The following is a 21,692-nucleotide window of genomic DNA, read 5'->3' as shown; positions in this document are numbered from 1 at the left end:
AAGAATGCAAATGTGTATTCAGTACTATAACTGAATAATGTAGTCCAATTTTAAGATTTAGGACACAAGATATTTTGAAATAAAGTATAAAAATGAGGATTCTGAATGGCTATTGATTTCTAACAGGCTGACATTAGATTAGTTTCTGTGCCATGTGAAGAGGTATAGCTGTAGATGTCCATACATCAGCATTTGTGACAAGAAAAATCCTTAACGGACACCACATTGAAATATCTGTTTGTTAAAAATAGAAAGGAAATGCTCTCTGAAGGCATAGAAATTTTAGCATGCAGTTGTTTCATGAAGGTGTAGATATTTTGGCAAACACTTTCACGCAGCTCAGCCCCCATGGTAAGAGAACATAAGTGTTAAGCAATGATGCCTGCCTGTCATAATGAGTCAGTCCTTCCTACCCACTCTTCACCCTCTTCTCTTCTTGTCTCCCAGTTATTTATGCTTATTTCTTACACTGTCTTGTGAGTTTTCAAGGACAATTTAGAATCTTTTTACAGTCTCACTACATACGGTTTGGTTGATTTTCAATGTGTTACTCGAAAAACTCACTAAGACATGTTCATAATCATTTCCATAGTCTTCAGAGCTGGCTGTTTGTTTCTGCCGAGTGATCCAGTCTTGCAGATCTTCATATTCTCGCAGAAACTCATGCAAGACAAGAGTCTCATCCAGCTTCTTCCTTCTGTTGGGAAAGGAGAAAAAACAATACAATTAGACCAATATAAGAGTAGGGCAGTCAGTAACTTTCTTCCTATTAGTCCCCAGAAGTTCCCACCATCAAGACTCATTCCCTCTAATGAAAGGGATGATGTTATTTCTCAAGATCAGAAATTACATTTGTAGGATGACAGCTGTTAGCCAGGTCAGACTCACTGACTGAGTTTCCCAGAAAAGCACTGTGCCTAGCTGAGCTCTCTCCCTGGTTTTGAGTTTTTCTTAGTTTTTTGTTGTGGTTGTTTGGTTTTGTTTTTTTTTTTCCTTTCTCATGAGAATACGCTTCATTTTTTTTTGAGATCTATCCTGATCTGTCTTTCTAAAGATAATTGTAGTATGTATGAAAATGAGAAGGAAATCTTTCTAACTGAGGATGGTGAACCAAGGAGGCAAGTGCTATGAAAGTCATTTATGCATTTCTGTTTATATTGCCTGTTCAGCAAAATTGCTGCAACCTGCTGCATATTTATGATTGTCTAGAGTATCTTATATACAGCCTGACATGTTACAGGCCTTCCACAATAAACAAAATACCAATTTGCTGTCTGCTAACACTGCCTGGCCATTGTGCAAACATTCCAGGAAACATGAACCTGGCTTCCCTGTTTGAATCACAAAAGCTCATCACAAGAGATGTAGCCTGCTGAGAGATTCCAGCCCACCAAGGAGAATGCAGATCTGTGTGTGTGTGTGTATGTGTGATCAGAGGTACAAACCAGAGTGCAAATAAAGCACCGTGAGACCCAGATTAACATTAAGCATGAATGAACACAAAACATTGTGTTCAATATGCACAAGTGTTTTTAGTATTTCTAGACTATTTCTTTTTCTGAACTTTTCATTCACAGGATTTTCTACTGATGCTTTTACTTTTTAAATTGTAAACAGCAATAAAAACAACTGGTAAAATATCAACATTTCCTCTAGGCTTAATTATTCTAGTATTCAGACTCATTTATTTGTTATTCTACTTGCAGAGCCCCCATTCTTTTACTAAGTTAAATCTTTGTGGAGGAAAAACCTAAACTGTTCAGACATTTGTTCCTTGCTGACAAGAAACCAGAAGTGTTTTAAATCTCTGTGTACAAACAAACATGTTGCTGTAACAATAACAGAAAGGAAATGAAATTAAAAGTAAATGATTCATTCAAGAATAAAACCCTTTGTATACTAGCACAGCCACTGAGCAAAAAGTGTAACTGGAATTGTCTCCTTTCTGCTAAGTAATGAATGAAGCCATTATCAAGCAACATTAAGGTAACATTTTAAAACTATTTTTTTCCTTTTGATAGCAGATTCCAAATACCACAAAGGCAAGTCAGAATCAGCACCTCAAGTCACTTTACAGGAGGATGATCACAGAATCATAGAATGTATTGGGTTGGAAGGGACCTCTAAAGGCCATGTAGTCCAACCCCTCTACAATAAGCAGGGACATTTCTAACTAGGTCAGGTTGCTCAGAGCCCCATCAAGCCTGACCTTGAATGTCTCCAGGGATGCGGCTTTCACTACCTCTCTGTGTAACCTGTTCCAGTAATCCAGCACCCCCATATTAATGAATTTTTTCCTAATGTCCAACCTAAACTTACCCTTTTCTAGCTTAAAACCATTACCCCTCATCCTATCGTTACAAACCCTTGTGAATAGTTCTTCCCTGCCTTCTGATGAAGGGTAAAGAGGAAATTTGGAGGCTTCAAGTCCTTAATATGTGGAAAGATTTCCTGAACAAAATGTAGAGTTCTTGCTTAGCAATAACGAAAAACTCACAGGTGTGCAGATTTCTAATACAGAAACAAGCAATTTCATAAATATAATTGAAAAAAAACACTATAATGGACATGATCTAAATTCCAGTGAGGTAGCTGGAGATATCCTTTATTGACTTTACTGGGCTTTGAATCAAACCTAGGATCCAAGGGGCAGATCTAGTTTATACCTTGCTTCTGCTAGTTCCTGCAACTCCTGGAGTCTTGAATGAACTTGTTCCTTTGGTGCATCAATCTCAACATACTGGATGGAGCCCACAAGAGGAAGAGTTTGAGCACTTTCACTCAGTTCTTTCAGGAAATTTTCATAAATGGCAATCTCATGCTCTAGTGCCTGGCAGAGAAAAAGAGTGGATTGAAAGCCGGTTGTCCAAGATATCCACTGTTTGAACTTTTGCTCTAACCTATGATGTAGTTATTTAGACATTAAAAGAGGAGAAAAACTTTCTGGAAGCATGTGATGTTTCCAAGACATGATCAATTTTAGATCATTTTCTAGCAAAATTCAAACAAATTAGGTGAATAAAGACAATTACAAATTCCTGAAGCATTATTAGCCAGAGAGAAGTATTCCTGCAATAATACTCTATCTGTATTTTTGATTCTAGGGAAAAACAAAATAAGGCTTCTGCATGCATCTCTTGAGACTGAAAAGAAGATGTCAGATCATATCAGTCTTGGCCTCAGAAAAATAAAATGAGAATGTTCACCATTGTTCTTTTCCCCAAAGCTACATTTTTTCCAACCATATTAGCAAGCTACATTGTTCCTTTTTATCAGTCCATTCACATGTAGACACACTTTAATGCAAAATATCTTGTAGATGGCTGGACACTTAAGTACCAATGAGACAGAAAATTTTACAGTCCCAGACTGATCAGGAGATTAGGCCAGCATACAGAATTTAACAGAGACATACCTTATGTTTCTTGAGGAGTTTCAGTGTTCCATGTTCATCCTTACCATAGTCTTTGCTTGTCACAAGTGGATGTTTTTCTGCTATCCAAGCCTCCAGGTCTGAAGTGTTCATTAAAAACTATAAGTTAAAGAGAAAGCAAATTAGTTTCTACCTCAACTTTCAAAATACTCATGTCATTTTTTTGACCTAATAAATTCTAAATGGAGGGTGCACTGTAAGATTTACTGTGGTATTTTATTAAATAACAAATAAAGAATAAATAAATACTATTCCTATTCTGTCGAATCATATGAAGGTGAAGGAGGCCACAGACAGAAGACTTCAGCGCAAGATAACTAAGGTCTTCTCCAGGCATCAAAGCTCTGGCAGTAAGTTTTAAGTTGTCTCACTTTTCTTTCTTCACATCACTATCCTTACTTGACTCTTCCTTTAACTTATTCACTAAGTGTAGGGGCTAACTGTATAATATCAGTGTGATATTTCTTTTTCCCCTTCCTGAGAAGTTCAAATCACCCGCAAAAATCAAGCTTCATAAAGCCGATAGTTTTGACAGCTGTTTTTAATAGATGGAGGAAATAAGAGCGAGATGATCAAACTCCCCGGGGAAGATACTTCAGGTGGGCCTATGAACTCTGTGCAAATGCTGTTTATGTCTACAGAACTACATGTGTTATCTGAATAACTGTACTCCTGCGTGACCCACTGATGACAGAAAACTTGGATTATCCAAATAAATTTTTTTTTTTTTTTTTTTTTTAAACAGGCTAAACATATAGGTCCAGTATCCAGTCAAAAATAATAAGGCCAAAAGTCCTAACTCGCTCCGAGAATGAAAGAGTGTCACCGGTTTCTCAGTATCATTTTGTTGCCTGGAACACTACTGAACGGGCAAAGATTGGGTGGCACAAGAGAACCTTTCTTTTCCGATTTCCTTGTCATAATTCTCCAGTATGAAGGGACAGCTCAGGATTCACTGCATTAGTTAAGTCAGAGCCTGAGGCTATATAAAGATATTGAGGGAGGAGCTGCTACTAGGAGAAATGTGTGTTCTACACACAACCATAAGGGATGAGTACAGAGTCCAAGGCAGACCTCTAGAGCAGCAGCTCTAGACCGGGGGCTGCTTTCAGCTCTGCAACCCAGCCCTCCATTCCCATGAGTCTCAAGCAACTGAAGTGAATACCAGTCCCAGCAAAGCTGTTTTGTTATTCACTTTAAAACTTTGGTCCTCTTGTTTGTCTGAAGAAGCTACTATGTAGGCACTTTGCTGTAATTTGTACCTCCTGGAAGCCAACAGAGTGCTGCAGCTGCTTCATCCTTTCCTCACAGGCCTTCTCCAAAACCCGCCAGGCAGTCACAAGCTCCTGGCATTTGTCACTTATTTTCTGAACTGATGGGTGCTGCCCTACAACCATTGTCTTTCCTTTATCCAGGACCCGCTGGATTTGGTGTTTGTGGGCATTCACTTCTGCCTGCAGTTCCTGGGAATGACATAAAAGAAAAAAGCAGGAATAAAGGAAGGGTATGTAAGGACAAAGAAATTCTATGTGCTCCTAGTCTCAAGCAAAACTGGCAGCTGGGGATGGTAGGCAGAGTATAGCCAGTGGACAGAAGGACTGTCTGTTTCTACAACAGCTGCAGCCTCAGCCGCCAGTCCTTGCTGCGCTTGTATAATGCTCTGCTCTCGTGCTGCTATCAAGTGAGGTGATGAGAGTCTGCAAGGTCGCAGCAGACATCCCTTAGCTTCCCTACACCCTCAGTGATACCCACTGAAGTCCTCAGCATGGCGCTCTAGCTCAGCTCTACTCCTTCTCCTTACCACGCACCTGCCCCTTTCCCTGCCCAGCAGCCAGGGAGGTTTGCGAGACGGAGCATAACGAGGGATGAAGCTGAGGGATAAAGAGTGTTGAGCTGCTAATGGGAAAATAAAATAACCCAGAAGATGAATGGAGGATGATGGGAAGAGAGACATTGTCAACAGTGTCATGAAAAATCATTAAACTCCTGCTCCATAAAGCCTCCCTACTGGTCCTACAACCTTTCTCATGGAACTTGCAATCCAGGTGCTGCAAAATCCAGTGCTGTCTGTTGTGCAGGGCAGCTTTGAGGAGTGCTTCTGGTTGTGAGGAACTGCTACAAAGAATCAAATTCGCCGGAAATCAGTGTTAACTTGTCTTTATGAATATATTGACTGTGGCTTGTTCAAACCATTTTGCAAGTACAGAACTAAAACAAATATTAAATGGCTGTTATAAGCTCTCCTAGAGAATCTAGCATGCGCATACTTCAAGACTGCACATATAATGAAGCAGTAAGCAAAGAACTAAAGCAGGATGAGCATGTAACAGTCAAAATATTCAACCCAGACCAACCCACAGAGCAAAACCCTCACTTTTTTTTCTATTTAGCGTGAGGAACACTAGCTTTTTATCCACTTTCAATGGGAAGAGCTACAAAATTTATCAGAATAATAATACTGCAAAATATGACAAATTTCAGTTCCCATAGGAATTTCACGTTTGCATATTGCTGACTTGTCTCAACCCACTGGGACCATTCTAGCTGGGCTAGTGCTGGAATCAGTGAATGTACTCACTGAAAGTGTGGCAATACATTTTGCTTGCAATGGCCTTCCTGAAGGTAAAGAACAATTGTGCAGGTGCTGGTTTGCAGGCTGAGGTGAAACGCAATGTGCCAACATGCTATAATACACTTGATTAAATGAGTTACCTTGTGTTTTTGCAACAGGCTTTGAGCCACATCCAAGGACTTCCCACGGTTAGTGGAATGGGCGATAGGCAATCGATCATTAATCCAGTTCAGTTCCATGTTGTGATAATGGTAGAACTCATAGAGATCCACTGCAGCTTCCAGCAACTTGCGCCTCTCATCAAGAGGTGCTTCCAAAGACTCAAACCTAGGTATCATCCGTTAAATAAATGTTAAAACAAAGCTTTTCCTGATTCTGCCAAGGGAATTAGGCTATGATACCACTGTAAATATTAAAAAACACCGGGCACTTCTTTGCAACTAAATTTCAATGTTTATTGCTGGCTGCGCACGCAAGGATCCTTTCTCCAGAAGGCTCCTTTTGGCAAATAGGTTTACACGATAACACTAAACATAAGCAGAGAAAAATTGATTTACACTTTTGAAGTCCTGGGCTTGTCCTGTGATGTTTTAAGGAATGAGTCACTATTGAATGCTGGATTACTGCACCTCTTAGAAAGCAGTGGGTGACCTATGGATAAGCAAAGGACTAGAGGAGGAGTGAAGCAAGCAAGGACAAAGGTCCAGTAATAAAGGTTGAGGTGGGTCAACAGGCAGCTGTGTAGGTGCAGATTTGATAAAGTTGTGGAACAACTGGGAGGGGAAATCATTCCTGAATGTGGGTTAAACTTAATCAACTGAAAGACATTATCTAGGAGGCAGAACAAAAAAAAATATGCTATTTGTCACAACAGGTGGAGACAAAAAGAAAGGGACACCTCACCTTTTCAGATATTTCTGTGTTTCATCCAGAATCCTCTGGGAATCAAAGTGATTGGTGGCCATTTTCCTTGCATGAGATACAATAAAGTTCATTTTCTCTGCCAGCTCATGTGTCTCATTTTCCAGCTGCCTGTGCTGCTTGAGTAAATCACGGCTGGAGCGCAAATCATGGCCTGTCTCAGATTCCTGAAGAACTTTTTCAATTTTCTCTATCTTCTTTTTGGCATCCTGTCAGGAAAAGGTTACAACCCACTTGTACTGACCTTTCAACACCATTTTTTTTCACTCAGCCCCTCCAATGACAACTTCCTGGACACAATTTTTAAATGCATGTGTCCTTTCTTGATAACATGTTGGCCAGGTGTCTCTAATAGTCATCTCCTGGGAATATTTTGGTTTGCATACTATTTCAAAGTTCTCTCTAAGACACCAAAGCACATAATTAAAAACAGTCTCTTCAAACTATCTTCAGTGGCATAATACAAAACAATTGATCTTCAAAGACTTCAGATTGTAGCTACAACACAACAGCAGTTTCATGACATACTGGTATCGAAACAGCTTCACAGCATGTTGTTCCTCTTATACAATTTGCCTGGATGACAATGTGTAGGAGTAAGCCAGAGGCAACCTTTGGAAGCTGTCCAGGCATTGTTGCATTGAGGAGAAACAAGGAGAGAAGGGATGGAAAGAGTTAACAGGATTCAGGCAGCTCCTGCCCTGAGCCTTGAACAAGAGTAAAGGAAGATAACAGGGTAGTAAACAAGTGCAGACCGTTAGACATGAGAGGACTGTGAGCCTCCTAAATAGCAGCCAATGGGGTTAGCGGTAGTGGCGCGTGGACAATGCCTGAATACCAATCACAGCTTACTTAGTGGCGCGTGTACTAGTAGAGGAAAGTATATACTGATGCTGTAGCAAACAATAAAGGTCTTCAGTTCACCCTCAATTGGAGTCCATGCCCTTAATCTCCATAGATAATGTACTTAATTCAGTGCCGTGCCTCCAACCTCCAAACTGACTCCAAGCAAGCAGTTATGTTTGCACAGCATTGACCCACGCAGACGGTTTTGATTGTTTTCCTGGTACGGGATGGCCACACAGACACAGTGTGAGCCTGAGTTCAGCAGCTTTGTGTCTTGGTGCTATGCTGGCACTGTTACCCTGCTCATAGCTTTGGAGTGAGCTTGGTCAGCTTTATATTGGGTTTTCTTTCCTGAGACTGTAGACAAAATGGACACCTTAAAATACAATTTCTGGATGGTATTCTGGTCTTTTTTATGAGGACCACGCAAGAGAGGAACCAGGCTCCTAGGCAATTCCTCCCCTCTGTTCCCCATCACCTCCTGACCTGGAGCAGTTCCATGAGCTGTTCTTGCTGCCCAGCTTGTCTCAGCTTGTCACCTCTCTCTATCATCTTGCCATACAATTCCTTCCACTTCTTTTGAAGCTCTGACATCTTCTCCTGGATAGAAACTGCAGCATAATGGTTGTCTTGAATCAGTTGATTTCCTTTCTGGAGAAATACAGCACATCATTTTTTTGAGCAGATCAGCCTCTATGAAGTTTTGGACAAGATGGAAGCTCCAAAACTGCCTTCACCTTTATCAGTGTTGCAAAGTGTTCCTCATTAGCCATCATTTCCTTCTCAGCAGCCTCATGCCACTTCAGTTTGCGTAGAACATTTGTTGGATCACGATAGGATTCATCTGATGCAATCTTATACTTCTCTTCCATCCATATCAAAAGCTCAGCAGCATCACGATTAAACTCCTTACAGAAACAAACAGGATTAAATTGATTTAACTTTATGATTCTGTGTGGGTTTGCAGTGCATTTGCAGTTTGCTGTCAGGATCAAGCCCTGATTTTTTTTTCTGACAGTTAGGAAATGTGATATATTTTTACGTAAAGGTTGTTTTACAGAAGTAAACTTACTGTAAGTAACTGTGCCAAATTATTAAGGCCCAGAACAATGAGCAGAACAAGCTTATCCAGTAGACAAAACATTCTGTTGATATTTCTCATTCAATATCACAATTTTTGTTTTGGTATTTTGCTATGGTTATGGTTTTGTAAGATTTATCACCAATGCATCACCTGCTCCCTGGACAGTGAAACTATCTGTCTCATAGGAAAGAGAAAGTGAGCTGCAGTATCAATGCTCAGCAATTTGAGATTTGTCCCATATTAAAACAAGGGGTAAAATTACTTCACACATGCTTGACCACATCTGCAGTATCAGTCCTTTTACCTGCAGTTGCAGGGAATCCAACAACCTCTGTCTTCTCTCGGCATTGCTTTGTATCAGCCACTCCCACCTTCGCCGGAGAGTGACCATTCTCTCTTCAATACTACCAAGAAAAACAGGAAGTTCAATGCAGTACTAGACATATTGGTTCCCCTTGGTTGTACTGTAGTCATGACTATGATATAAAAGAAATTTAGCTCAACACCTCTGTTGACAGGATGAAGGGATACACAGCCTGTCCCATGACCATGCTGGGCTCATCTGGAAAGCAGCTATTGCTTGCCAGCTGCTCTGGATTTTCCTTTTGTATGGCTGTTATATTAGTAAATTGCAGTCATGTATGTTTGCCTAAAACACACAGACCTCTCTCTCTCTCAAATATCCCACCTTAACTAATAAGTTTCTCTGTGATGTAAGTGCAATAAGGCTTAGCCTTCTAATGGTAGTAGTGCTGGCAAGAAATCAGATTTAAGAACAGTTTTATAAATTTGTGGAGGGAATTTTCAAGATACTATCACTTGTGATGACAAGAACATGGCCTTTTGACCCAAGAGGTCCATTCTGACCTTTTATTTCTAACTCTATGCAGAGGTCCCCTTACTAGATCATAGTGGCTCTAGCACAGTAAAGGAATTACAGATGACAGTTCAGCTTTGACAAAAATATGAACGAGCTGATCCCGATGAATTATTTCCTTGTGAAGTTTTCTGTAACTTTTTAACAGCAAACATTAATTCTAATACGTGATACCGATAAATGAAGGCAAGTTTGGTTTATGTAGGCATTTAATGTTTACATTAAAGAAGTTTTAAGGCTATATGTAGTGTTCTAGCGTTCTGTCAAATACCACTTTTAACCTAAAGTATTTCCCTTCTTTGTCCGGAGAGCAGAGGAAGTCTGTATTTGTTTGAAAAAAAAAATCTCTTTTTTCCCCACCCTTATCCAGCAGGTCACAACTTGGAGGTCAACTAAATCCTGGCTTAGATAAAGTTTTTCACCTCATCTTAATCACACTGGATAGTTTATTAAAGCTAAATAAAAAGGGAAGGAACGTGCACTCACACATGAGACGCGAAGTGCCTGCTCTCTATTAGATTCACGCCGTTTTCATTAAGTGCTTCAACTCGTCTCTTTAGCACCATCAGCAGTTGCTCAAATTCCTGATGTTGCTTCAGTAGGTTTCGAACAGCATCTACATGGTCCTACATTTAAGAAAGAAAATTTCATCAAGTTTTTTCTTGGTCATATGTTGTTTCTATATCAATGAAAAAAATTTTTGACCTTATTTCCCCCCTTCTTTTTCAGGCAGGAGATATAGTGTACATTTTGCATGTGCCTAAGGATGTTCAGGGCTACAAACAAGCAGCAGGCGTTCAGGTTTGTATGATATCTGGTTCTTCTGTTTTATGTTTCCATTATGGTTCCATTTTCACCTTTTAAGAAAATACGCATTTTGATTGTATGACAACACTCTGGCACATGCAACATAGGTACGAGCAATATAAAAGGCTGTAACTAAGTAAAACTTTATTCCACTTAGTTGACCCAAAAGTATCGGTTTCAGTTTCAGCTAAGAACATAAAAGGTGGTGAGATACCACAACTTTCTCTTTCACTGATCCTTTGAATATTGCCTGCATTTGTTTTTTCCCTTCATTTGCTTTAATGTTCTTAAAATACTCAATTAAAGGAAAAATCTTTCTTTTTTTAAAGTCAGGTTCTTACTTCACCAAAAAAAATATTGTGTTCAAGCTGAAACCTGTTATTTTAATGGTTAGCCACCAAACTGATGAGTTAATGGTATATGAACCATCTGACATGTACAAACACAGCAACAAATCACAATTGTAGCTGTTTTTAAAATTTTTTTTGAGACACAACAGGCTTCATTCTCATTAAGATGAGTAAGAACACAAGAACTTTAATAAGAACCTGAAAGTCTAGTTTCCAAGTATTAAAATGCCATGACCATAAGAATAAGGAAACTGATCTAATTAAGAAAATTATTGCTACTCCTTGGATGGGGAAACAAAGTAGGAGAAAACAAAATCAGCTGCTGTACATACCCCAAGGTCATTCCCCCGGAGAAAGGCCTCATGGCCAGAGAGGGCTGCACTGATACGGTCTCCCTTCCTATTGAACTTCTGCAATTCCAGGCCATCCTGCAGCTTTTTCCGTCGCTGTTCCCACATTTTCTCCAGCTCTTTGTTCTCCTCGGCAAGCCTCTCCATGGACTGGTGGACATCTATGGTCCTGCAGTTACTGGGTTGTTCGTGGATTACTTTGCGCCCTAGCTCTTCCAGCTGCACAAATCTTCCCAGAGTCAAAAAGAAAAGTGAGACCTCACTGCATGAGGGAACATAAATTCTTTTTCATCACAACTCTTTGCTTTCTTTAGCAGTGCCTAGACATTAAGCTTCCCTCCCTCCCTTTCACTCTTTTCCTTCTAGACATGGCTGTGCACTACAAAGTGCAGCTGGTTGTTTGCTCAGGGACACATGTTGGAGGCAGTAGGTGAGATTTCCTCATTTGGATTGAAAGCCTATAAGCAGGCTTTCCCACTAAAAGTGAGAGTAGCTGGAACTTCATAGCAGTGCAGAAGTAGAACTGAAGATGGTGGCAACTGGAAGCATAAAGCCTGAGAAGGGAAGGACTGGGGGAACCAAAATAAAGTGTAGATGGCACTATCTGAGTGTCAGAAGAGTTTGTGGAATACTGCTCCAAAAATACAGCTCCTCCTTCCCCCTCCACCAGCCATCAGGATAGGCACGCAAAAGCTATCTGGATTTTGTGTTCCGCAGTCTCTTTTTGACGCTAAATTTCAAGAGCATTTGAATAAACTCTTGGCATCACTTTCATACACAATTTATGTACGATAGACATGTTTCATATTTACAATACTGTTGTCATATCACCCCACTCTGTCCACCCTCATAGAATTGCTCTACCTTTCTTTCTGAGACCTAATATCTTTCAGCAGGTCCTGATGTTCCTTCAGTAATTGCTCTGCAGAAGACACATCCACACCCATTTCTCCACTGCTCAATTTCTCGCGGATGCCTTCTGCCCACAGCAGGAGCCTGCAGCTGTCTTGCATGAAGGACTGTTGATTTTGGGCCCACTGCAGAATGTCCTGCTTCTTGCGGGTCTCCAGTTTGAGCTTTGCCAGAAGCCTTTCCATGCTTTCCACCTGCTCAGTGATGGCCCTGCTCTCTGCAGGGTTAGTGTCCTTAATCCTACAAAACGAAATAAAATACACTAAATTAGAGGAACACTTCAGGCATTTAGAGCTTGCACCAATACTCTTTGAAATAAATATATTTGGATATTTACACTTCTACTAAAAAGAAAGTCAGCTAAGGCAACAAATGCTCCACACTAGCAAGTAATGTTGGTGTGAATATGGTGTACTGCAGAAAGTGCATCCCTGTGAAAGATCTGGTAACACTGTTGTGGTTCAATGATTCATTCCCATTACAAATGCACAGAATATTTAAAGAAGTAAAAAACTTTAAATTCACATTTCAAATTCAAACGCCTGTGCTCAATTCTGTGCTATCTTTCTTCCTTCATCCTTGCTTCCCTGATTACCTTTTTTCAGGACCTAAATGATATTTAGTTAAAAATGTGGAAGTAACTCCCATTAACAGAGATACTTTGTTAGAGCCACAAAGAATCCTGTGGTATTTATCCTACAATAGTGAAAACTGGAAGCAATCACTCCACCAGTCACCCAGCCATACTCAAGAGAGATGATGTTAATCCAGCAGGCAAGCCAGTTCTTCAAGTTGCTAGAAAGAGAAACTGCACAAGCTGCTCATTCTCTTCATACCCATAATTTGCAACATGCTCTTAGAGATCTAGCAAAGAATATAGAAACAAAGTGCAGGTTCCTTACGATTTTGCAACAGTCCTCAAATATTCAATTTTCCTCTGTATCACCAGGACCTCTCTCTCAACTGTAGACAGTTTGCATTTGTCTGACTCCAGCCCAGCAGGCGAGTTCCCTGGTTCCAGATCCCTCAGTTGGACCATCTTGTCTTGCAGTAGTACTCCTATGCTCTGATAGTCCTGAAGAAATGTCCTTACATCAGCCACTCCAATAAGCTCAGAGCCCTTCTTCTCCTTCAGAATTTCCATCTGTTCCCACCTTGGAGAGAAATGACCCAATTATTTGCATCTAGCCTCAGCCACTACCCCAAAACTTGACTTCATCTAGGTAGCAGATTTAATTTATAGCCTTCATTATACATGACCTATATCCTTTTGCTAGTCAGAAAAGGTCTTGTATAAATATTTCATCAGGACTGAAGTGGGCTGAGCAGGTGAACACTAGAACTCCCCCACAACCTCAAAGTTCATCTCACTGCCAGCCCTGCTCAGGTGACCAGGACACATTGGACCCAATGCCAATAAACAACAGTGGTCAAAATCAGGACCTGGCTGCGTCTCTCATCAAACAGGTTTTGATGTTCCTTTAAATATTTGTGAAAAGCACCCTCACTCTGATGTTTAAGTAACCAAATCAGCTGCTGCAGTGCAATACAGACAGAACTGCTCTGAATCCATTGCTGTCACCTGTGGGTGGATTCATGTTGCGCTTTAACACACATACACGAATTGCTGCAGTGTAAATAGCTCAGTGTCAGTGGCCTAGAAGCACCCCTCAGTCCTGGAGCCATGACACTGGGCTCAGGGCCAGCCCACAGCCAGTGTGGCTCAGGGCTGCCCCCTTCCCACTGGTGGCAGTGGGGACGAGCTTCCAGGTGGCTCTGAGGATTGGGATACCCCTCTAGCCCTGGCTACCATAATCCCAGGCCTGCCCTGCTTCCCTCCTGGTTGGACTGGCCCTGCATGCTGAGACCCCTCTCCCCATGGCAGCTCCCCATCACAAAGTGAGCAGCCATCCCTCCCTGCACCCTGACAGCCTGGTCCAGGGCCAGGCCTCACACCAAAAATAGGGTTCCCAGCCAGGCCGCAGCCCTTCCCCCTCACTACAGAGTAGTCTGGCCGTGGGGACTACAAGCTGCTCCCACCACCTGCCCTGCTCCCTGGCTGGGGCAGCAGGACAGGCCTCGGCTTCATGGCCCAGCCCAGGCCCCAGGGAGTGGCCCCTGCCCCTCTGCCACAGTCCCTGTTTGGTGACAACAGATGCACCTGCCTACAACGAACCTCAGCCACACAAGAAAACCTCCCCTCAGGCCAATTCTGGATCTCAGAATACACTGATACCCAAATCAAATGGGTATCGGTGTAGTCCAGATCAGGTGTGAAAGATCAACTCTCCAGTTGCCGCCGTGAGACAATCCTGTTTTATCAGTAGCACCTTTACCTGATGTGGATCTCTTTCAGCCAATTCTGGATCTCAGAATATTCGCTGGGACTGGTCTTTATATACTCAAGACCTAAGTTTTCAATATCTCTCAGCTGGACTTCGACTGCAGCCAGTTCCATTAAAATGGTCTAAAGTAAGAAAGATACACGAATGCAGAACTTGGGGTTTTTCCACTTCTATGTACACAATTCTCAATAACCTGTCATATCCATTCCTCTCCCACTTTCACAGTTGGCTTCTCCATTTACATGTCTGCCGACACCATACACACCTGCCCATGTAGTTCCCCTATAGCCCTCCTGACCTTCTCTGGTATGCCCACTATGCCTGTGCACGTTATGTCCCACTCTACTGGGATGCAAGTGCTCTGTAGGATTTTTTTGTCATCTGGCATTTTTTTCTTCAAGTGGCATAAGATAAACCACAAAAAGAGTCCTTTTGTACTGTGATATTTGTACAGGATAGCATTTGCAGGAGAAGTTAAAGAGACATGATTACACCAGCTTCAATAAGCTTGGCATAGTTTATATGAAAGAAATACATGATCTATGCACGTAAGTTGAAATGAATGAAAAGACTCTCAAACTTTATTTCTCAACTTTATCTATTCTCCTAAGGTCAATCTGATTTAAAAGACATCATCTGTGAGCGGGGAAAATGGGTACCTGATATTTCTCCTGCATGACCTCCACATTGTCTGCTTGAGGTTGAAGAGTCTGGAGAATGTTCTCTTTATCTTTCATCCATGACTGAAATTCTTCACAAGAGCTACAGAAGCGGTAATATCCAATCATCTCCTCCAGAGCCTTTTTTCTGTCCTGTAAAACAGATGAAGGCTTAAGTATTGCTGTAATAACTCCTTGTCATTTGAAGGGAAAAAACAAAAAAAAGAACCTTGCATTTAGACTACAATACACAGGCTTAGTAGTTTTGCCAGATGCTGCTAAAAGAGAACAGAACATGTTACCTTAAGATCACAACACTTCTTCCCAGTGGTTTAAAAGCACAATAGAAGCAGTTGCAGAGCACTCAGCTGCTGACAGACAGCAAGGCTGCTGTGCTGTTTACTGCTGCTGACTGAAGATTTACCTCAGTAATCTCAGGAATATGTAAAAGTCCCGTACAACATGTTTTTGTTCATATTTAGGACAGGATTGTGTCAGGTTGAAGTGAAAAGTAATAAATGGAGAATGCAGATTATGGTTGTTTATTTTCTCTGGTATTGGGTAAAACAGCTCAAAGATTTAGGAGCTGCAGCAAGAAACATTATGGGGAAAAAAATTAGACAAAATAATCCATTCTTCATAAAGTAAAAAGACTTTTAGTAGATAAATGGGAAGTTTGCAAATATAAAATGCATTTTCATGCAAAACTTCAATGATAATCTCAAGCCTTGAAGTCCCACAGGACTTCACAAGATGGAGGCACATTATTAAACTGACAAGTGGAAGCTGACACAGCACTTAACCTCACTTTGCATTGCTTTCAACTTGACTGTTTTTATGAACTGCAAAGCACTGGAGGGGGTACTATACCTCAGCCATGCTCTGGAGATTTTCGTAAAGAGAATCTATTTCATCTTGGGTCTTCCAAATGTTCTGTGGAAGAAAATGAACATCTGGACTGGAGGTTCCAGGGAACGCAGTTTCAGATGTTGCCCAGGTTCGACTGAATGATAGCTTAGTTGTCTTTTGATTTAAGTCATGTGGGGCTTCTGTTTTCACCATCTGTTAAGCAGAATTTAACAGAATAAATTTAATTTTTTAACAGAATCAATTTAACAGAATCAGATGAATATTTCTGATTTGTATAAAAATTTCACATGGAAGGAAAATTTGGACTTGCTAGTTCAAATCACAGCATTCTGATGCTTTAAACAAAACATTTCCAGTATTTGCTTGAATTCATTTCCTTTGTTTTATTCTGAAAGAATGAATCAAATAACTGAAAAATTTTTACTTTTAAGAAGTTTCATGTAGTTCATTTTAAAGTATATTTACTCAGTAAAAATTCTCATTTTGTGCCCACACCAAGGTTGCTTTTTTTTTTTTGCCTTTCTTTTTTATTTTTAAAATTGCCAACAAACCAAGGAATTGACTATGCTCACAGTTCTATTTGTGGTGATGTCTTAGTACTTGAACATTTCCAGTTTCAAAGCCTGTGAGTGCTTTAGTGAATAAATGCTTTTATTTGCATGTTGATATCATCTTGTCACATGCTTTTTCATGTTTAATAACAAAGCAATAAAACTTTTGTTCTAAGAAAAATTTATGTTGGAATGATGAGGTAAAGGAAAGACCTGAACTGTTCACAGCTCTCAAACTGGTTTGGCTAAACACTGAGTGATCACAGAAGTCTGAAAAAAGCAGGCTATGAAATGTGTCCTTCATCTCCACTGAATTCTGTTGTAAAATGAGCTGATCTGAATCCCTTTCTAGTCTGAAAATAAGGGCATCCGCGGAGGTTGACTTCATCCCACATGCCTTAAACATTCTTCCTGGGATAGTATGAATTGCTCCTGGAGACGTGGGATGGTTCATCACAACATTAGGATGCAAAAAGAATTTGTAAAGATGTTCAGATTACATGTCCACTTTTTAAAGCTGATTGAAATTAATAATGTTATGAGAATAAAGAGTGAGAAGGTATTTGTGAGAACCAGTAGAGGGAACTAATATAGATAAGCATATTTCTAGCATTTCACAAAATCCTAACAAGGTGGGCTCGAAGTGGCCAATGAACAACTATGCCATCTAAAAATTTGCCTCAATTCTAATTAAAAATGTCTTCTGAATTAAAAGAAATGCTCTTGTTTACGTCATTTGGAATATTCTATTCTGGCAAAGTCAAAATATTTTACATAATTAAAAACCATTTCATTTACATTCTTCAACAAAATGTGACACAACCCCTCATTTACTTACTGCAGCTGAAGCTTGCTCTGCTGCAATGTCAGCCTGCTCTTTCAGGCGCCTCATCTCAGAGGAGTAGGCTGCAATCTCCTTCTCCAGACGCAGGTGACGATGCAACAGTGCTTCAGCACTCGATTCGTCTTTTCCATAGTCCTTGCTGGCCAGAAGAGGCTGCTTTTCTCGCAACCATGAATTTGCTTCATCCATGTCAGCAAAGTACTGAAGGAACATAGGGAAGAAAACACTTGGTTTCATCCTGAAAGTATCACATCCAGCTCCTTCCTCTTTTGAAAATTATGTATAAGGAGAAATGCCATTAGATCTGTAGCTGTAAGGTTACTTCCAGATGTTGTGAATGCTATCAATAAGGTAGCTCTAAATCTGTGCTGTATTTCATGATTACATCAAGCACAGTTAATTCACAGAAACAGAGTGAATAAGTAGATTCAAGGATTGCCTAGATAACTTTTCAAAAACTCCTAAGTAACTAAAAATTTATGTTGCTTAATAGCAGTGGTAAAAGGAACCCAAAATGTACAACGTTAGTAGGCACCACATAATTCCAGCAGATTTTCTAAAGGTTCTAAGGAATAGTCCAACAACGAACAATGAACTCAGTCTACAACAAAAGCTTTCTTCTTTTTTCTAGAATTTCAAGTCTGCCTGGCTATGGTTGTAAAAAAGCAAAATAAGTTTTTGACATATAAAACAAAGGTACAACAGAAAATAAGAAAACCCATAGTAGTGAAAGAGAAAGAACGAACTAAAACACCATGATGTTAAATTTACTAGACCGAAGAGAGAATTTAGACTTTGTCAAGAACAAAGCTGTTAAGTTTTGTTCAAGTGTCTCAGGGAACGACAGACAGAGCAAAAAAACTTAGGAAAGAGAGAATAAGAATACCTGAGATAATTATGTGATTTGTGAATGCTGCTTTTATAAGAGTTCTTTATTTGCAGATATGTGAATGCTTATATGTGTAAACATGTAGATCGGAATGGCAGGGTCAAATGTTTCCCAGCCTTTGGGAAGTTCACAACCGATCCCAGTCTTACAGCATGTTTCTTTTGTTGTTGGTTTTTGGGTTTGGGGTTTTTTTTTCATATTAGAAAAATACCACACAGCTGCCTGGATCCCACCCTCAGAAACCACTCTGCATCAGCACTATTATGTGGGCTATTTCCATTAGCATTACTAATGCAGAGCAACTCCCAGCTGCTCAAATCTCCTGCCTGGCTGGCTTGCAGGAGGATTGAGACTTCACTGCTGGAGATTGATCGACACCTGAAGGCTTCCTGCCACTGTTGCCCTGCATGCACGGGCATGGGGCACAACTGAACCACATCGCTGTCCCCAATACCACACACCACAGCAGAGCTCTGCTAACCTGTTTGATAAGAGCTGCTGCCTGCAGGCGGCTTTTGCGATCAGCCACCTCATCTTGGAGCTGCTGCCACAACTTCTGGAGGTTGTCTGTCTGCCTCAGAATGTCCTCCTGGTGCGTGAGGTTCTTCTGACTCAGCTCCCAGCCCCTCCTCATCACATCTGCACATATGGCCCCGTGGGAATTGCACTCTGCTTCGAGAGCCTAGCAGAAGGATGGGAGACATATCAGCACAACTCACTCCACACCAGCTGATAGTGAAGACGAGGTCCTATTCTCTGCTACTGTAATACATATGTTTCCAAGAGCCCTGTGTCTTATCCATGCCTATGACTTTTCCCTTAGCCCCAAGATGATCGCCCCTTGGCTCCCCACACACCAGTTACTGTCCTACTTTTTGCCTTTGATGTGAAGCTTGTTATACACTCTTCTCTGAAGGAAGTACTTGTTTGTCATCCACCAATTCAGCTGTCTTATGCCTTCCAGAAGCAGCAAATACACAAACAGATGCACATAAATGTATATTAAAATTACAGAAGAGGCTTCTGTTTCAGTTTTGTCATGCAAGTTCTCAAGTTCACAGGTCTGTTCACTTGTTCACAGTCATTCTTTGCCCTAAGAAGGCAGTAGCTCATATAGTTGAACTTTTGGTACTAGCCCACAGCAAGCTCTTAGGAAAAGTGGTAACAGATTTGTAAGCTCACACAATGTTATCCATCCTGCCTGCTGATACCTGTCTTCTTTTCACCATCTCTTTCTTTCCCTACATCTCTCTTGGCCAGGAATGGCAGGTGGGAAAAAAACAAACTAGCAACCTTTTTCCCCTCTCATCCAACGTGAGCTAATACAGAGCCCAGTGTCTTCACTAGAAGCAGTACTTCTAGGCCTGTATGAAGCATATTGCTTCTTAATCCTTTCCTTCCCCTCTTGGGGAAAAATTTCTACACATTTTTTTAAAATTCCAAAAACTGGTCATGATACTTGAGATAACAAGTGGTTTGACAGCTTTCTTGTAAGTGCTACACTGACTGAACTGAAGGATATAGATACTCTAAAATCTCGCTATAAGACAAGGCACCACCAGCGAAGTAAGATACCTTGTGCTTCTGAATAGAGGCTGTAATCTGGCTGACATCTTTGCCTAATGTTGTCATTCTTGCTAGCTTCCATTTCTCAGAGATCCACGATTCTTCCTCTTTGCAGTCACAGAAGAATTCAAAAAGCTTCAAAGCCTCTTCTAGCTGAGATTTTCTGAAACAAAGAAACAAGCAGAGTATCTCAGTCAGAATTAGGATCCAATGGAGACAATGGTAGCATAATCAAGGAAGAATTTAGAAAATCCAAAATTTGAATGCCTTTAATTCCTCTTTGTCATAGATTAACTTATTCATAGCAGATGACAAAGGAAACAAAATTACATTTCCTTCTTCCTCTAGGAGATGAGGAGATAACCACATGCTATTCAGACTTCATACAAAGCAAGTCATAATAAATGCTGAGAATTAAGCTATTCTTCACCTATGAAACCGAGTGATCTCTTTCAGCAAGCTGCAATCAAGACACTCAAGTTGCTTGTGTTATGTCTTTACAAATGGAGAAGTGAAAAATTTTAAATGCTGGGAAGTTGTGTCTTCTGATTAAGGCAGTGATTAGCCATCCTAATCAGGAAGAACAGACACATAAGCACAGCCCTACCGTGACTTGCTTAGGGCTGTGAGATTCTGATACAGCTGACGAAGCATCTGAACTTTTGCATAAAGCACTTCTGGTTTAAGTGTGTTGTCCTTGCTGATTTCTGCTGTCCTCTGGGTGATGTGTGTCAATCTATCATCATAGGAAGAGATCTGCCAGTCAACCAGGTCATGCTTCTGCAGCAAATCTACTACTTCAAGGAGCTGCTTCCCACAGTCCTGCAAATTCACTAGCACCTGCAAATAAAGTGAGAAACAAAAGGCACTGTCAGAGAGTGCATCCAGGGGCTCAGTACAAAGAAATCGGTTGAAAGGTTCCTGTTGACTCTCATAGCTTCTAAACGTAAACGAATGATGTCAGTTAGGTAAAGCTGAAAAGCTGCCTAATTAGAGGAATCACACTTTCAGTTTCACAAGTTAATGGCAACAATCCAGTTTTTATCTACTGCAGTAACAGTCTCTTCAAATAAGTTATTTCTATGGATTAAGCACTCAAGGTCTCAGAATTCGTGAGTGCAAGGAACAGCCCTTTGTAATCCACCCATCTGTAGGAAGACTGATTCACAGTCTGTATTGGAAGAATTCTACAATATCGCATGTTATGGTATGTTTGGACCTCAATTTTTTTTTATTTGAGAGCTTACTTGCCTTTGTTATCCAAATAATGAAGATAAGTACTTCCTAGTATTTAATTGGTGGCTGATGAAGGTGTGAAATGCTTAAAAGTCTGTCCTCTTTCTAATTGTATCAATGGAGACAATTATCAATCCTATTGTAGGGTATTGTTTTTCCTTACCAGTCTTCTCCCAGATTCTCAGGCTATCCTGGTTCCAACAACATTATTGCAATTAGATGGTCTTTGATTCCTAACACTAGGACAGGAAGATTCATTACTTACAGATAGCTCTTGTCTTGAATTTGAAATTCACAATTTTGTTCTTTCAACTTAGGAACAAGGCAACCTGTAGTCATAAGGATTTTTCTGACTTTAAATAAGGCAAGACCAAAGGATGTATATATACTTCCTGCCATTACAAAATCAATATGAAACTAGTTATTTGGTATGCTAAAGAGAAGACTTCGGGCTCTAACACTGGTAACACTTTGAAATTCTTGCTAAAAGCAATCAGTGTGCACTTACAGTGGAATTGACAAGTTTAGATACCTGAAAGCCAGACATACACCTGAGCTACTCCCCACCTGTATAACTGCT

At 40.5% G+C, this 21,692-nt stretch overlaps 1 protein-coding gene across 1 annotated transcript in view; it reads right to left on the bottom strand.

Annotated features, from left to right (window-relative positions):
* SPTBN5 (spectrin beta, non-erythrocytic 5) overlaps nucleotides 1-21,692 on the bottom strand; it is a 99,946-nt gene that overhangs the window by 68,350 nt on the left and 9,904 nt on the right. Inside the window, exons 8-27 of the mRNA XM_086462991.1 lie at nucleotides 20,484-20,716; nucleotides 19,886-20,039; nucleotides 18,792-18,992; nucleotides 17,416-17,622; nucleotides 16,027-16,218; nucleotides 15,157-15,309; nucleotides 14,489-14,619; nucleotides 13,055-13,306; nucleotides 12,105-12,392; nucleotides 11,223-11,469; nucleotides 10,220-10,359; nucleotides 9,161-9,260; nucleotides 8,510-8,680; nucleotides 8,259-8,423; nucleotides 6,909-7,135; nucleotides 6,146-6,332; nucleotides 4,696-4,896; nucleotides 3,416-3,532; nucleotides 2,667-2,830; nucleotides 565-697 (exon numbers count right to left, since the gene is read on the bottom strand). Of these exons, the coding sequence (XP_086319117.1) occupies nucleotides 565-697; nucleotides 2,667-2,830; nucleotides 3,416-3,532; nucleotides 4,696-4,896; nucleotides 6,146-6,332; nucleotides 6,909-7,135; nucleotides 8,259-8,423; nucleotides 8,510-8,680; nucleotides 9,161-9,260; nucleotides 10,220-10,359; nucleotides 11,223-11,469; nucleotides 12,105-12,392; nucleotides 13,055-13,306; nucleotides 14,489-14,619; nucleotides 15,157-15,309; nucleotides 16,027-16,218; nucleotides 17,416-17,622; nucleotides 18,792-18,992; nucleotides 19,886-20,039; nucleotides 20,484-20,716 (3,663 nt within the window). The remainder of the gene's footprint in view (nucleotides 1-564; nucleotides 698-2,666; nucleotides 2,831-3,415; nucleotides 3,533-4,695; nucleotides 4,897-6,145; nucleotides 6,333-6,908; nucleotides 7,136-8,258; nucleotides 8,424-8,509; nucleotides 8,681-9,160; nucleotides 9,261-10,219; nucleotides 10,360-11,222; nucleotides 11,470-12,104; nucleotides 12,393-13,054; nucleotides 13,307-14,488; nucleotides 14,620-15,156; nucleotides 15,310-16,026; nucleotides 16,219-17,415; nucleotides 17,623-18,791; nucleotides 18,993-19,885; nucleotides 20,040-20,483; nucleotides 20,717-21,692) is intronic.

This window comes from Leptosomus discolor, chromosome 3 (assembly GCF_034619465.1).
Source record: "Leptosomus discolor isolate bLepDis1 chromosome 3, bLepDis1.hap2, whole genome shotgun sequence".
Lineage (NCBI taxonomy): Eukaryota > Metazoa > Chordata > Aves > Leptosomiformes > Leptosomidae > Leptosomus > Leptosomus discolor.
Note: the sequence above shows the minus strand (reverse complement) of the source record. Positions and strands in the feature narration are given on the sequence as shown.